The sequence below is a fragment of the Neolamprologus multifasciatus genome, chromosome 22, assembly GCF_963576455.1.
Source record: "Neolamprologus multifasciatus chromosome 22, fNeoMul1.2, whole genome shotgun sequence".
NCBI lineage: Eukaryota > Metazoa > Chordata > Actinopteri > Cichliformes > Cichlidae > Neolamprologus > Neolamprologus multifasciatus.
In genome coordinates, this window is record NC_140459.1 from 28454004 (window position 1) to 28470479 (window position 16476).

General features: G+C 43.8%; 1 protein-coding gene across 1 annotated transcript in view; it reads right to left on the minus strand.

The window, feature by feature from the left end:
* Window positions 1-1634: 1634 nt before the first annotated feature.
* The window catches only part of LOC146493678 (CMP-N-acetylneuraminate-beta-galactosamide-alpha-2,3-sialyltransferase 2-like), a 28024-nt gene continuing 13182 nt past the window's right edge, over window positions 1635-16476 (minus strand). The window contains exons 2-7 of the mRNA XM_085149054.1: window positions 15325-15613; window positions 14920-15116; window positions 14568-14735; window positions 5376-5421; window positions 5150-5269; window positions 1635-3677 (exon numbers count right to left, since the gene is read on the minus strand). Coding sequence (XP_085005180.1) covers window positions 3510-3677; window positions 5150-5269; window positions 5376-5421; window positions 14568-14735; window positions 14920-15116; window positions 15325-15573 — 948 coding nt within the window. The 5' untranslated portion in view covers window positions 15574-15613 and the 3' untranslated portion in view covers window positions 1635-3509. The remainder of the gene's footprint in view (window positions 3678-5149; window positions 5270-5375; window positions 5422-14567; window positions 14736-14919; window positions 15117-15324; window positions 15614-16476) is intronic.

The following is a 16476-nucleotide window of genomic DNA, read 5'->3' on the forward strand; positions in this document are numbered from 1 at the left end:
CATCTCCCAAACTACACAAGACAATAGACACCCAGGTTGAGTTCCTTCTCTACCTCTCCTATATCTCTCCCCCACCTGCAGAGTGAGCTCCTGTAGAGAGGAGACCACCTGCTTTTTTCCTTTCTATTGGTAGGTGGCACAGTGCACTTGTGGCAATTAAGCAAGCTAGAAGACTGGCAATCTTGCTGGGTATCCAGTTACGGAAGCAACACATTAACAAGAGAATTCTGAGTAAAACCAAAGTTACTGTCTCTAGTAACTAGTTACTTTGAAAGTAACGAGTAACTTGAAGTAACTAGTAATATAACTAAGTTACTAATTTAAAGTATGTCAATAGAAAATTGTACTTAGTAGTCAGTATAATCTTTTAATAATATAAGTTTGCATATGGCAGTGATAGGATGTGCGATCCTTAATAGTCTGCAAAGGCTTTGTGTGCATTCCAGAGTGCGCTGGCATTCACACCCACACCCTGGGAGCATGGGAGAGGTCGTACCTTGTCTTATTGTTTTATGGTAGGATAAAAGTAGTTATGTCAAGCTTTAGTCTAAGTGCTTAGATGAACTGTTGGACTTCCAGACCAGCAGATTTAGGGACTGACTCCACACCTACACTCACACACACACACACACACACACACACACACACACACATAGACATCCACATTCCAATGTAAGGAACAAACACCCACTGATGTATAAAATAAAGACCAGGGAAGTCTCAGAGCTGCGAGTCTCTGAGCCCTCACTCTCGTGCAAGCGCTCTGGTGGCTGCCCTTGCTAGCAAGAAAACCCGTGTGTTTCTCCTCTCTGATTCTCTGCTGAAGAAGTGTTTTAGAATACATCTATTGACAAAGTAACTTACCCAACACTGCTAACAACACATTAAAACATTAACTTCAAGTATAAAGGTTTTGTAAAACTATTTACAGCGTCTCAAATATATGTACCCGAAGTTCCAGCTCGCAGAGGGCACGAAATCAGCATGCGCCTCATCGGATGAACGGAAGGCTGTGGTGTGTTCAATGACTACCAAATCATCAGAAATCCCACACTCAAAAAATACCTGGGTTGCACTGGCAGCACAGATTTCACAACAGCTGGTCTCAGTGAGAGTGACAGCAAACACCTTGTCTGATCACGTGGTCTCTCTAGCTGTGCCACGGAACCAGCGGGGCCAGGCACTGGTTTTGCGATGCAAGCTGTGAGGACGCAGCGGTAAGGCACAAATCAACAGAATCCAGAGCATCACAAAAGAAAAGGCCAGGCTGCAGTGGCTGTGATTGCATGTTTCCAACTACATCCGGAAGGGTAACTGGCAGCAATATTCAGGACACCTCCAGTCCACTCATAGAATCTCTGATCTGGAGGCTCATCTAATATGTACCTGGATGCCAACCCTACAGCCTCTTTTCCTTGATTTCTTCTTGGGATTTCCTGAGGCACTTTTTGTAATTATCTCCTTTTCCTATCAGGAAAAGCACACAAATAGTAGGGGGAAAGTTTCCTTGAACCAGGCATGTGCGGGGGGGGGGGGGGGGGGGGGGCTAGAGGGGCTTGGGCACCCGCCCCTTTCCTGATGAGTGCCCAAAGTGCCCTTTTGTTGAGGCAACTTTTAAAATTTTTTTAATTTATTTTAAAAAATTTTATCTGTGTGGGCGTGTGGAGTCCTGTCTGTGCCCCTCAACAATAATATATACTATTAATCACAGTTTTGCTAAATAAAAGGATCTGGCTTGCATCAGTCACATGATCACATTTAACCAATGATCGCCCTTGACGGCAGAACGCGCTGGTTACGAGCCGGGAACGAGCTCACAAAGAGCACGCGCATTTTTTGCGGTCTGGAGCTGTAGGAGAAACACAAATTAACTCAGAGACACAGACTTACTATATTTCTTCCATACAGACTGATGCGACACAACCAGTAAGTAGGTGTACAGCGTACACTGTAGTGTATAGCACCCAGGAGTATTGGCTTATTACGTAAGTCAATATTACGTAAGCTGTTGGTAAGCTGTCTTGTGGCAATTTGACGAACTGAAACAAATGAGCGTGCTGTGTTTGCAACAGCGTGACAAACATTACCTGTCCTTTTATTAACTGCACAAGTAGTGCTGGTCATAGCTGCAAGCTCACTGGGTAAGGCTGTCATGGGTCTGTAGCTCTGTCACCGTTTTAGGGAACATATCTAGTTTTAAAGTAAGTTACAGGGCTTTTCTTGCCTTTCTGGAGGGATTATATTTCACTAAAAAACGATCTAATATGCATGTCCACATAATTATGCATTATTATGATTATAATGTATTAAAAAACACACGCTGTATTTTAAAGAACATACATTAAGAAGCAGATTATATTAGATGTATATTTTAAATAAGACAGAATTTGGATTTTACAGCAGTAAAATTATTGTATCTCTACAGTTTAAAAATGTAATAAGCTTTGCCCCTGCACAGAGTGGATAGTGAAACAAAGAGTGATTCACAGGCAGAGCCTAAATTATTTTTCACAGTTTTTGTTGCCTTATGGTTCCAAGCGCTGTCACCAGTCTTTGCATTTTGTTATTATCTCATGATACTTGTTTAATCAGCTACCATCTCTCCTATTAACTTTTTAATGTCTACAGTCTCAGATCAACACAGCCCTGCCCTCCAGCACTATCAGCAGCAGGAGCAGCAGAAACCCCTCAACAGCAACATTGTACCCATCAGGTAAAACATTGGCTACGTTTGCTTTGCCTTGTTGCCCATATTAGATTCTTGATTAATGTGTGTTGTTGTTATTCAGCCTGGTTCAATGTACCCCTTTTTAACTTTGAGCACCCGCTCCTTTAAACGTCTCTGCACGGCCCTGCCTTGAACTATCCCAATCATCATAAAGGCGTTCCATAGACTTTTTGATGTGGAGCAGGGAAGAACAGTCATAAGTCACAGCGGCAGAGGTGCATTTATTAAACGTCAGGGTTGATATAATAGCATAAAATGTAATAGGAGATTGCAGACAGGTAGAAGCCAAGCACAGGCGTCATCTTGCTTGTCATCAGAAGCTACAATGATTTTAATCATTTTACATCTCACCAAGAGATGTAAGAGATACTGTGTGTGTGTGTGTGTGTGTGTGTGTGTTTGTGTCTGTGTGATTAATATATTAATATATCAGTGGAACAGCTCAGATAGGGTAGCTAGAGAAACAAGACTAAAATGGTTTCAACATTTGCAGAGGACAGATAGTGGATATACTGGACAAAATATGCTGAAGAATAAGTTGCGGAAGGGGAGGAAAACTGTTTTATGAACAAAATGGACAACATATTTTGTATGGTGGTATACTGAAAGGACTTTATTGTATGTAAACACTTCCAAAAATAAGTAATCTCTGATACCCAACACACAACTAATGAACAAAACTACACATTTTTTTTTTTAGATCTACTATTCTTAAATATTTTAATTCTACAATTTTGGGGGCTGCTTATCTTAATGCCCCTGAGAGACACCAAAAGCCAGATTACCATCCTCTGAAAAAATTAATTTTCTGTTGCTTATGAAGTTTCTCGATATATTGATATTCCACCTTTCCAGCATGCTGTCCAGTTCTCAGACGTTTGTTTCTGAGTTTCTCATAGTAATGATTCCAGTTTCCATTTTTGTCTGCTCCAAATCCAAACACACTAACCTGAAGACACAAAAATGTGGATTATTAATCACAAACGAAATTAACATAAAATAATTATAGATTATAGACACTACAGATTTCATTAACATGCTTTAGCTCAGGGGTGTTGAACTCCAGGCCTCGAGGGCAGGTGTTCTGCAGGTTTTAGATATCACCCTGGGTCAACACACCCTATTCAAATGATTAATTCATTAACAGGCTTCTGGAGAACCCCAAGACATGTTAAGGAGGTAATTTAGCCATTTAAATCAGCTGTGTTGGATTAAGGACACATCCAAAACCTGCAGGACACCGGCCCTCGAGGCTTTGAGTTTGACACCTGTGCTTTAGCTTAATGCAGTGTAGGCAATTTGCCATTCCATTTTTCTTTTTTTCTTTTTTAAGTATATTTTATTAAAACCAAAAATAAAAATACAGTCTGTGTAAGTTAGGATTGTCAGTACTTGTCATAAATTCTACTACTAGCACCCTCACCATCCCCTGGAATTTTCTTATACCAAGGGCCTTATCAAGGCAATAGGAAAGGCCAAGAAACAAACACTTCAACATGCAAATACAGTAACAGTATAAAACTATAATAAATACATACAATTAATAATAAATAGATAAACTGAAGAGGGAGAAATAGGAAAGAAATCAAGGTTAATAGTTACCTGTTCCTGACTGATTAACTGATTTATGCATCAGTGTAAAGAGTGAGCTTATCCCCCCACTAATGTGCTCTGCATTGCTCTTAAAAAAGGTATTATTAGGGGACCAAGGACAGGGAGGCAAGTCCCTTGGTCCCCTAATTTCCTTGGAGGAAAGGACTCTAAAAGTAAAAGCCTCAAAAACTTATGTCTTGATGCATCCTCAATCATCTGTGTATGGAAATCTTGGTAAGTTAACTCTATTCATCTGGACATAGCATTTTCATTGGTAAAAATGTCCTACAGGTTTCCCAAGCCTTAACAGTACATTTGCATAATGACTGAAGATAGCATCACTCGCTAACAATCGGCTTTGAGGTCAGTTTTATGATTATTAATACACACATTTGTATAATCATAGATCAATTCTCCAGCAGTACCATTCACAGACAGTTGGGGAATGGCTGCAATGTAAAATTTGGTTCTCATTTTAATGCTCCAACCTCCACACCTTTTTAATTCATTCACTTCTCATTAGTACATGGGTCATCCAGCCTAGGGGCAACTGCCAGTTCCTGATGAGACCTTCCAAATTCAATTCCCTATGAAGCCTTCCAAATACAATCACAGATTGTCTATCTGTGATTGTCAAATCTAAATAAGGGATATTGTCCCAGCTAGTTTAATGGTATTTAGGTAATTCTGCTCTAGAAATAACCAGATGTTGAAGATCCCTTGTGGTAATGCTTAAGCTGGAAATGATATCTATGCTCTCATGTACAACCAATGGGCCAATAATGAATGGTGTAGCAATGAATTATCATATCTGTTTCTTGAACCTACCTCATCACACAAGTACAAGCTGAGAACCAAAGTCAGAAAGCCAGTGGATGGATACCTCCCATGCTTTTTTGTCCAAACATAATGGACATATTTCATGAAAGCTGGGTTGAGGATCATCACCTATTAAAGATTACAATTAGACTTCAATGACAGTTTAGTAAATAATAGAATTACCTTTCTTATGACATATATTCTGGATGTTTGAAGAATAAGTCATTCTACTCACCAAATTTGTGTTAGTTTTCAAACCTGATTTAGCAGTTTCTTTTTGCCTGTTGGATATAACAATAACATGAAATAAGTCCAAGCTCAAAAATGCAACTGCATTTTAAAATATGGTGCAGTTTACCTTTGTGCTTTTGTAATGGTTTGTTTGTTTTTTAGTTCTACACTGCCAGGGAGGCACCGAGACCATGACACAACTGTGTGTCTCTGTCATGCCACATGTTTTTGTCATGGTCTGTGGCCCTATGTCTGAGGAGTGTGTGGGCTGCCCTGGTGGCCACACCCCCGGGCTGGGCCATCACCTGCACACCTGCTTTCCATTCTGGGCAATTACCTGGAGGACTATTTAATCCACGCTGACGGATGCTCCACGCAAGTCTTTTAATCACCCCTCAGGGGTAACTAGGCTTCCTGCAAAAGCTTTGTACATATGTGTCATTTGAACTGCGTTAATTCCGCCTTCATGTGCTCCTGCTTGTGAGCAGTGCATCATCTGTCCTCATCCTTGCCTTCTCGGATTCGCTTCCCACGGACACACTCCCCCCCCTTCCGAGTCCCACTGTCCCGCTCTGATCGTAAGCCAATTACTAAAGCCCTGTCTTGTTGTGTCTCCCTATTTCCCAGCTCACTAGTAATTTTCTCCCCTTTCTGTTGCAGCCTCCCATGGTCCTGGTTATGGCTTCCCTGTGTCGTTTATCTTACCGTTTTTTCTTCAGTTCCTCGTTTTGTTTCTTTCTTTGTTCCGGGTCACCTTTTGTTAAAGCAATAAACTGTTTTCTTGCTCGCATTTGACTTATTGAGTCTACTTTTGGATCCCATTTGTGTGCGCGCACTGTGGTGCATGACAGTTTTATTGTTGTTGTGCGCTCTCTCTCCCCCTCTCCTCTGTCTGGGTGGAGCTCCTCTTAGGCTCCCGCCTCTGACCCACGCACCTGCCCTGATTACAAAACCTCCCGCTGATCTACCTGATTTCATGAACACTACTTAAGATGGCAGTTCAATACTTCTCATCGGGCTTAAGCCGCTTTGAAAACTAACCCTGAGATATGTTTTTGTGAATCTCTATCCAAATTTAAGACTGTTTGGCAAAGGCATCAGCGCAGTGCTGAAACATTTCTGACAAAGATATAAAAAAAATAGGAAACACTATTATTTTTTTGTGTTTCAGGATGGAAACACTTTTTCATACAACTGTGTAGGGTTAAAAATATAGCTTACATACCCCCATTAGTATTATATTATAGCCAGGTTTTTGCTTGATTACATGCTTTTGGAAGCCGTAAACAAGCTCCTGATATAAATCTGATGAGATATTTGACCACTCTTCTTGGTGGTAGTATAGGTAATTTTAATTAGCTGGCTTCCTGGCACAGACAGAACTGTCAACAGATTTTCAATCTGTTGGGGCTGTGCGAAGGAACTTAATTTGTCTCAATATGTCACAACTTTGCTAAGATCTGAATGATGTCAGAGGATATTGGTTAGGATGTTCAGTTAAAAAAAAAACCCACAACCACCAAGGTTCAAGCCTGTCATGAACTGGAAAGTGCTGGGACACAAAGCACCATTGTCTACAGTGAACTACAATTTCACATTTAGTTTAAAATACACACTTTCATGCTTGACTAAAATTTGCAGCTGGGCACAAAAAACTCCTGGAAAAAATTTCATGGTTAGACAAAATAAAGATTGAGCTATTAGGCCATAAAGATAAGTGATGTGTTTAGAAAAGCAGTGGTGAGACTTTTAAATCTAAGAACACTGTGCCAACTGACAAGCATGGTGGTAATAAAATTATGCTCTGGTGCTGTTTTGCAACCGGAGGTAATGGTTGAAAAACGTCAATTCAGAGCTATAATTGAATTGAATATTGAGACTGACATGTTGAGCTCCAGAGGAATTTGCAAACATTTTTACACATCATAACTAATATAAGTCAGGGTAATATTTTTCTGGGCCAAGGGACTCTGAACAGAATGTCCCAGACTTAGGTTATAAGTAGAAAACAACTGGCTAGGAATTGCTGGATAATATTAATACAGCAAGGTTAGGGAGGGAGGTGTTTTTTTTTTTTCAGGAAAGGAGCAGGAAATGCAAGATGAGATCAGACGTGGATGCAGTGCAGAAGTTCCACTTGGGAGAAAGCAGGACTGACCACATCATTTCCCATAACAGGATAGTCATAATAATAATACTTGTTTTTGTTGTGGTATAAAACCACTTACAGGATATTACCCGCTTAAGGGGTCCTTTTCGTAAAGCAGACCGCTGGTTCACATCAAGGTGCAGCGCCGTAACTTGTAATTTCAACTTCTAAAATGAATTAAATATTTTAAAAGGTAGTCAGGGGCGCTCATTTAGCTCAGTGGAATGAGTACCATATCGCATGGCATTTAGTGCTCAGAGCTTGTTTCTCTGCTGCCATTATTAATTTCTCCGTGCTGTCTTTCAGTTCAGCTTTGTCTAGCCCCTGGTAGGATTTCTGGATATCAGCCACTTCTTTTACCTGACGGTGCTATATACTATGCAGGGGCCTGTTGTCCCATGATATTTCCTCTTCTTGCTCCTCTTCTTTCTTGGATTTCTGCTGCCTGAGGTATTTACTAACCAAACTAAGTTTGGTCTTGGCCATCTTGCTAATGTTCTCATGGATGTTTGTTGTTTCATCCTGGACAGTGGTTTTGACACCCACTAGTCCTCAGCCTTCTTTCTTTTGCTTACAGCGTACAGTCTCAGGGAGCTGGATATATGCAAGGTGATGAGCTTCCTTTTTTTATATCAGTGGCTTCTATATCTTCCTTTGGCCATCTTATTATCCCATCGGGTCTCTCTTCACCAGCAGGGCATGGGTGTTGATTGCCTGGATTAGTGATGTGCGGATCGATACTGAAATATAAATTCCTCCAATACCAGTCATTTATGTTCTAGAATCGATTCTCATATTAAAATATCAATATTTTAGTAATTTAGGGTAAATTTGTCGTTTATCATTAACAGGAACAGAGTGGAAAGAAACCACATCATTCGGATTGTCTACATTGGAAGGAACTACTTCCTCTTCCGCCTTTCATACTCATGTGCACTCACAACAATGGCTGGGCGTAAATGGAGTCCATTTGTGGTGGTGTCCAAGCCGGTTCGAGCCCCGGCTTGGACAGTCTCGGTCATTGTGTCCTTGGGCAAGACACTTCACCCGTTGCCTACTGGTGGTGGTCAGAGGGCCTGGTGGCGCCAGTGTCCGGCAGCCTCGCCGGACACTGGACACTGGACACCGGACTACTATGCCGCATAGTATGTACCACCGTCAGGTAAAAGAAGTGGCTGGTATTCAGAATTCCTACCAGGGCCTGAACAAATGTGGATGAATGGCACAACAATGGGCCTCAGGATCTCGTCGAGGTATCTCTGTGCATTCAAAATGCTAGCAATAAAATGCACCTGTGTTCGTTGCCCATAACATACGCCTGCCCGTACTATAACCCTACAGTCACCATGGGACACTCGATCCACAATGTTGACATCAGCAAACCACTCACCCACATGTCACCACACACGCTGTCTGCCATCTGCCCTGAGCAGTGAAAACTGGGACTCATCTGTGAACAGAACACCTCTCCAACGTGCCAGACACCATCAAATTTGAGCAGTTGCCTACACAAGTTGGTTACAATGGCGAACTGCAGTCAGGTCCAGATCCTGATGAGGACGACAAGCATGCAGATGAGCTTCCCTGAGATGGTTTTGACAGTTTGTGCAGAAATTCTTCGGTCATGCAAACTGATTGTTGCTGCAGCTGTGTGGGTAGCTGGTCTCAAAGAATCCTGTGGGCTGGTGTGGTTACACATGGTCACCCATGGACATAAGATGGTGGTGGTCAGAGGGCCCAGTGGCGCAGTGTCCGACAGCCTCGCCTCTGTCAGTGCGCCCCAGGGTGGCTGTGGCTACAATGTAGCTTGCCATCACCAGTGTGTGAATGTGTGTGTGAATGGGTGGATGACTGGTTGTGTGAAGCGCTTTGGGGTCCTTAGGGACTAGTAAAGCGCTATACAAATACAGGCCATTTACAGGCCATTTACGTAAATAAGCGTGACGAAGCAGCATCTGGCTGCAGTTTAAAGACTTTTTTTGTCTTGGTCTTGGGCTCATCTTGGTCTTGGTTTAGTCAGTCTTGACTACAAGTCTAGGATGTACTGCCAAATTCTCTGAAACGCAGTATTTGGCACAGATGTTTCAGTATACTATGCCGGCCACTTGGGTATGGCGTTCCATGTATGCCCTGCCTGCTAACATCTTCCACCCTACTGTTTTGTGGTGGATTGTCTCATGGGCATCTTTACACAGCCTGCACCTGGGGTCTTACCTGGTGTGGTAGACCCCAGTTTCTAAGGATCTTGTGCTCAGAGCTTTTTCCTGTGCTGCCATGATTAGTGTCTCTGTGCTGTCTTTCAGTCCAGCTTTGTCCAGCCGCTGGTAGGATTTCTGGATATCAGCCACCTCCTCTATCTGCCGGTGGTACATACCGTGCAGGGGCCTGTCTTCCATGATGGTTCCTCGTCTTCCTCCTCTTTCTTCAGTTTTTGCTGCCTGAGATATTCACTGAGCATGGGGTCAGTTGGGGCCATCTTCTTGAAGTATTCGTGGATGTTCCTTGTCTCATCCTGGACCGTGGTGCTGACACTCACCAGTTCCCGGCCTCCTCCTTTCCACTTAGCGTACAGCCTCAGGGTGCTGGACTTGGGGTGAAACCCTCCGTGTGCATGGTTAGGAGTTTCCTTGTCTTGATGCTTCTATCTCCTCCTTTGATGAGCTTATTATCCCAGCAGGGTACCTGATCACGGGCAGGGCATAGGTCAGGGGTGGCCAACTCCAGGCCTCGAGAGCCGGTGTCTTGCAGGTTTTAGATATCACCCTGGGTCAACACACCTGAATCAAGTGATTAGTTCATTACCAGGCCTCAGGAGAACTTCAAGACATGTTGGAGGTAATTTAGTCATTATATCAGCTGTGATGGATCAAGTACACATCTAAAACCTGCAGGACACCGGCTCTCAAGGCCCGGAGTTGGCCACCCCTGGCATAGGTGTTGATAGCCCGAATCTTGTTCTTACCATTCAGGTGATGCCTCAGGACTTACCTGACCCTCTGTAGGCACTTGGTGGCTGCAGCTTTCCTAGCGGACTCTTCGTGGTTCTCATTTGCCTGTGGGATCCCTAGGTACTTGTAGCTGTCCTCAATGTTTGCGATGTTGCCTTCTGGTAGTTCAATCCCCTCATTTCTGACTACTTTCCCTCTCTTTGTTATCATCAGACTACATTTCTCTAGTCTGCAAGACGTTCCGCTGTCATTGCTGTATATCCAGGTGGTGTGGATCAGTGAATCGATGTCTCATTCCCTCTTGGCATACAGGTTGATGTCATCCATGTACAGGAGGTGGCTGACAACTGTTCCATTCCGTAGTCGGTATCCGTAGCCAGTCTTGTCAATGATGTCACTGAGGGGGTTCAGGCCTATGCAGAACAGCAGTGGGGACAGATCCCGCACTTGATGGTGAGTGTTGTCCACCACATCCCCATTGAGCTCCTGATGAAGGCTCTTAGGCTCCTTTTGATCTTGTATAGGTCTAGGCAGTCCAGTATACAGCTGTGGGGCATCGAGTCATAGGCCTTCTTGTAATCAATCCAGGCAGTGCACAGGTTGGTCAGCCTAGTCTTGCAGTCTCGGGCAACTGCTCGGTCTACACATCTGGTATTCTTGCCAATCCCTGTCTGTGCCCCGCTCATGTATTGAGCCATGTGCCTGTTCATCTGCCTGATAGGAGCTTCCATGTGGTACTGAGGCAGGTTATTGGTCGGTTGTTGGATGGGACCGGTCCCCTCTGTGAGTCCTTGAGGATCAGGACTGTCTGGCCTTTGGTAAGCCATTCTGGGTGTCTCTCGTCAACTAGCAGCTGGTTCATTTGTGCGGCCAGGTGCTCATGAAGTGCAGTCAGCTTCTTCAGCTAGTAGGCGTGTACCATGTTGGGGACTGGTGCTGTCCAACTCTTTATACTGGAGACCCTTTCTTGGATGTCTGGTACAATCCGTCTGTTGATCTCCCGCTCCCTCCTCCTGTCACTCGTGAAGACCCCGAGACACTCAAACTCCTCCACTTGGGGCAGGAACTCGTCCCTGACGCGGAGTGGTTATTCCACCCTTTTTCGGCTGAGGACCATGGCCTCAGATTTGGAGGTGCTGATTCTCATTCCCACCGCTTCACACTCGGCTGCGAACCGTTCCAAGGTGAGCTGGAGGCCATCACCTGATGAAGCCAACAAAACCACATCATCTGCAAAAATCTGAGATGAGATCCTGAGACCATCCAAGTGAAAGCCTTCTGCCACTTGACTACGCCTAGAAATTCTGTCCATAAAAATTTATGAACAGAGTCGGTGACAAAGGGTAGCCCTGGCAGAGCCCATCATCCACCAGGAACGAGTACAATTTATTGCTGGCTATGTGGACCAAGCTCTTGCAATGGTTGTATAAGGACTGAATGGCCCGTAGCAATTGGCCAGACACCCCATACTCCCAGAGCACCCCCCACAGGACCCCTCGAGGGACACGGTCAAATGCCTTCTCCAAGTCCACAAAACACATGCACCCTAAATCCTTGAGAGGATGAAGAGCTTATCCAGTGTTCCACAACCAGGACAAAAACCGCATTGTTCCCCCTGTATCCAAGGTTTGACTAACGGACGGACTCTCCTCCCCAGCACCCTGGCATAGACTTTCCGAGGGAGGCTGAGGAGTGTGATTCGCCTGTAGTTGGAACACACCCTCCGGTCAGGAACTCAGGGCGGACCTCATGCATCCCTGGGGCTCTGCCACCAGTATCCCCTTTGTCCCCAGACTCTGCTTCCTACACGGAAGACGTGCCAGTGGGAATAAGGAGGTCCTCGAAGTATTCCTTCCACTGCCCGACAATTTTCTCAGTCGACGTCAGCCGCACTCCACCCGCACTATACAAAGTGCAGGTAGATCACCGCTTCCCCCTCCCGAGTCGCCTGACGGTTTGCCAGAATCTCTTCAAGGCAGTCCAAAAGTCTTTTTCCATGGCCTCTTCAAATTCCTCCCACACCTTCAGCCACCGCCCCCGTTGCGTTCCGCTTGGCCTGCCAGTACCTATCAGCTGCCTCCAGCGTCCCACAGGCTAACCAAGCCCGGTAGGACTCCTTTTGCAGCTTTGTGGCTCCCCTCACCTCTGGTGTCCACCATTTGGTTCAGAGATTACCACCACAACAGGCACCAACTACCTTGTTCAGCATCTCCATTGCAGAAGCCGCTGCACTGAGCTGCGGTTGCATGGTCCATTTGGACTCAATGCTGTTGAGGATCTCACAGACCTCTGCTAGGCGTTCCCAGCACACCCCCACTGTGCGTTTAGGTGCACCAGGTCTGGCCATTGTCCTCCCTCTCCACCTGATCCAACCAACCACCAGGTGGTGATCAATTGACAGCTCAGCCCCTCTCTTTACTTTAAGTGTCCAAACATGTGGCCTCAGGTCTGGTGATATAAACACAAAATCGGTCATCGATCGTTTAGTGTGTCCTGGTGCCATGTGCACTTATGGACATGGTGTTCATTATCGCCAAACTGTGGTTTGCACAGAAGTCCAATAACAAAACACCGCTCAGGCTCAGATCCAGGAGGCCGTTCCACCCAATCACGCCCCTCTGGGTCTTGCTGTCATGGCCCACGTGAGCATTGAAATCTCCCAGTAGGACAACAGAGTCCTCAGGGGGAGCACCCTCCAGTACCCCACCCAGGGACTCCAAGAAGGCTGAGTACTCTGAACTGCCACTCAGCGCATAAGCACAGACTACGGTCAGGATCCATTCCCTGACCCGGAGGCGAAGTGAACAAACCCTTCATGAGACAATATTGCACTAATTGCCACTTTTAGTCTTGTATGGCTCAAATTTGTACTGCTGCTCACTCCTGCCACTTTATCTCATGTGAAATTACATTGTTCCCCCTCCGACCTACCTCAATACATGTCACTTGTCTATTTCTCTCTTTTATGTCTTTCTGTAAGTATCGACAGGAAGTTGGGCCGCTGGTACTCTGGTGCAGTCAGAACAATCTGGAGCTGAACATGCTTAAGACTGTAGAGATAATAGTGGACTTCAGGAGACATCCCTCAACACTGCTCCATCTCACCATATCAGACCGCGCGGTGTCTACTGTGAAAATCTTCAGGTTCCTGGGTATTACTATCTCCCAGGACCTGAAGTGAGAGACTAACATCAGACTAACATCTGCTGGGTCTTTTTTCCATCCTCAAAAAGACCCAGCAGAAGATACACTTCCAGAGACAACTGGGGAAGTGTAGTCTTCCACAGGAGTTGCTGATCCAGTTCTACACTGCAGTCACCGAGTCTGTCCTGCGCTCCTCCATCACAGTCTGGTATGGAGCAGCCACTAAAAAGGACAGGTGCAGACTGCAGTGAACTTTACGGGCAGCAAAAAAAGTCATTGGAGCCCCCCTGCCCTCCATCCAGGACTGGTACCTCTCAAGGACCAGAAAACAGGCAGGGGGAATCATCACAGATTTCTCACACCCTGGACACAGACCTTTTGACCTGCTGCCTTCTGGCAGATGGTATAGAAGCCTGCAGACCAGGACCACCCAACACAGGAACAGTTTCTTTCCCCTTGCCATTTCCCTCCTAAACTGTTGAACTGTCACATTGCTTCACACTGCCAGATTGCAACTGCAGTTTATGTACACTCTGTGGTATTCATTTCTGTAATCTTGTATTTTCTGTATATAAGGATTTAGACGTTTTTATATTGTGGTTTATGTATATTGTTCATTGTGTCGCTCATATATTGTGTATTTTACATTGTTGTGCTTGAGAGACACCAGCGACCGGAACCATATTCCTTGTATGTGTTTGTGCATGCATACTTGGCTAATAAATGCGATTCGGATTCTGATCATTTTTTTCCCATTACTTTTATTTCTTGTGGGCTCTCCTTTCTTCATTCATTTTTTTCCTTTTAGAAAATATAATACAAAATATACAAAAGTGTATATTCAAAGGGTTTTGTCTTGCAGTTATGTATTCAGACTACACTTTCAAATCATAAATGTTAAATCACCAAGATACAGGACCAAATATAAAATTTTACCTTTGTAATACACACATACCTTTGAGCAAAAGACTGGATAAGCCACAGTAGATCGGAAATTTTGAATGGAAAAAACACAAGATGTGTGGTGTTGTCCAAATTTTTGAAACTCCTTGGATACATCACATGGTATGTTGTTTTGTTTCCAACATCTCTTTCAAAGCCTTTTGTGGGCCCACGGTTTATTCTAAAAAGCACAGAGGATATATTGTTCATATTATTATCTATTGGATGATATATGTAGAATGAACGTCCATACTGGGGAAAGAAAATATCTTATTCAATTGAGTTTTAAAGGTTTTAGCAATGCTTACAGATATTTAAAGATAACACATGCATGAAGATTTCAAAATAGTATGTTCTACTCTTACCTTATTACAATATCATGAAAGTCTATCAGTGGTCCATAATGCGATCCATTGAGATTACCAGAATTCCCAACCACAGCACAAGTTCTACAAAGGTCAGGGCTGGATCTTGTGAAATTGACTTTGGTTGGGAAGATCTGAAAAACCTTGTCCACTGTTTTATTGTAGAAAGCGAAGTTGCGTCTGTCTGTCTGTATGCGCTGACATAACAAAAGTAATTAATTAATTTGTTGAGTTCACTAGCTTTTTTGTACTAACTGATTATTCTGAGAGTATATTTATTTAAAAAAATCCCTATTAGCACTGGAAATTTGGTTAAAAAGATGATAATGACTTGTCTTTGAAATCAGTAAAAAAAAGTATACATACCTACATACATACGTTTAAAATACAGAAGTTAACATTTACCTTCCACCAGTTAAATGTATCCTCTGAGATATTGTTTGTGGGTGATAGAAAGGGCTCAGGAGATTCTTTCATAAGTTCACTAAGCCATGGGTCATATTCCATTAAACATTTGTTGCAGGCACAAACACTTTCATTCTGAGGGAGGAAGAAATCCTGGTACACATTTAAAATCCATGAAGCTCTTGAAATGACTCCAATGACAAGGACACACAGGAAGACAAAGAAAACTAATGGTTTCCTCTGAAGCATCTTCACACCTTGATATTCTTGAAAGAGGATCTGATCCGTTCTGTAGATACATTATAAAACACAGGATTTAACAATGGGATAACACATGACCATACAGAATCACGTCATCACGCCACAAACAAGACCAAACTGTTTATTACCACAATGATACTCAAAACAAGACCTTAGCCAATATTAAAATCAATTTCCTATCATCCTAAATGATAGGATGCAACTAATGTCTACAAACATGCTTGGACTAATTGTTACTTCCACATCTCCAAAAGTTAATTCTGTTCATCTGGACATAGCGTTTTCAGTGGGAGAAACATTTCGTCACTCATCCAAGTGACTTCTTCAGACTCAGCTGACTGCAGGTTTCCCCACTCTTATAAGAAGTGCATTTGCACCATGACTGAAACCGGCCCACTGAAGGAACAATGGGCTGGAAGGTCAGTTCCTTCATCATAATTACGCAAATTCTCATGACCATTGATCAACAACCACTGATCAAAGCCCACTGATCAATGGCCATGAGTACCATTCACAGAGAGTTGGGGAATTGGCTGCAATCACAGCATTGTATGATGGCAAAATATGTACCCTTAGGCCCCCTCCTCAATTCAGAGGTGGTCTTTGCCTTTTTACATAAATGGCGTCCTTGACTCCCCGCTCAAACCAGCATTCCTCCCTGTCCAGGATGTGTACATCCTCATCAGTGAAAGAGTGTCCACTGGCCTGTAGGTGTAAATAGAATGAGGAGTCCTGGCCTGACAAGGTAGCTCTTCTGTGTTATGGCATCCACTTCGCCAGAGGTTGTTTGGTTTCCCCGATATATAAATCCTGGAAATCCTCCTGGCACTTAACAGGGTACACTATGTGTTGGAGTCAAATTGTTAAATGTTGTCATTGTGTTTCTTAAAT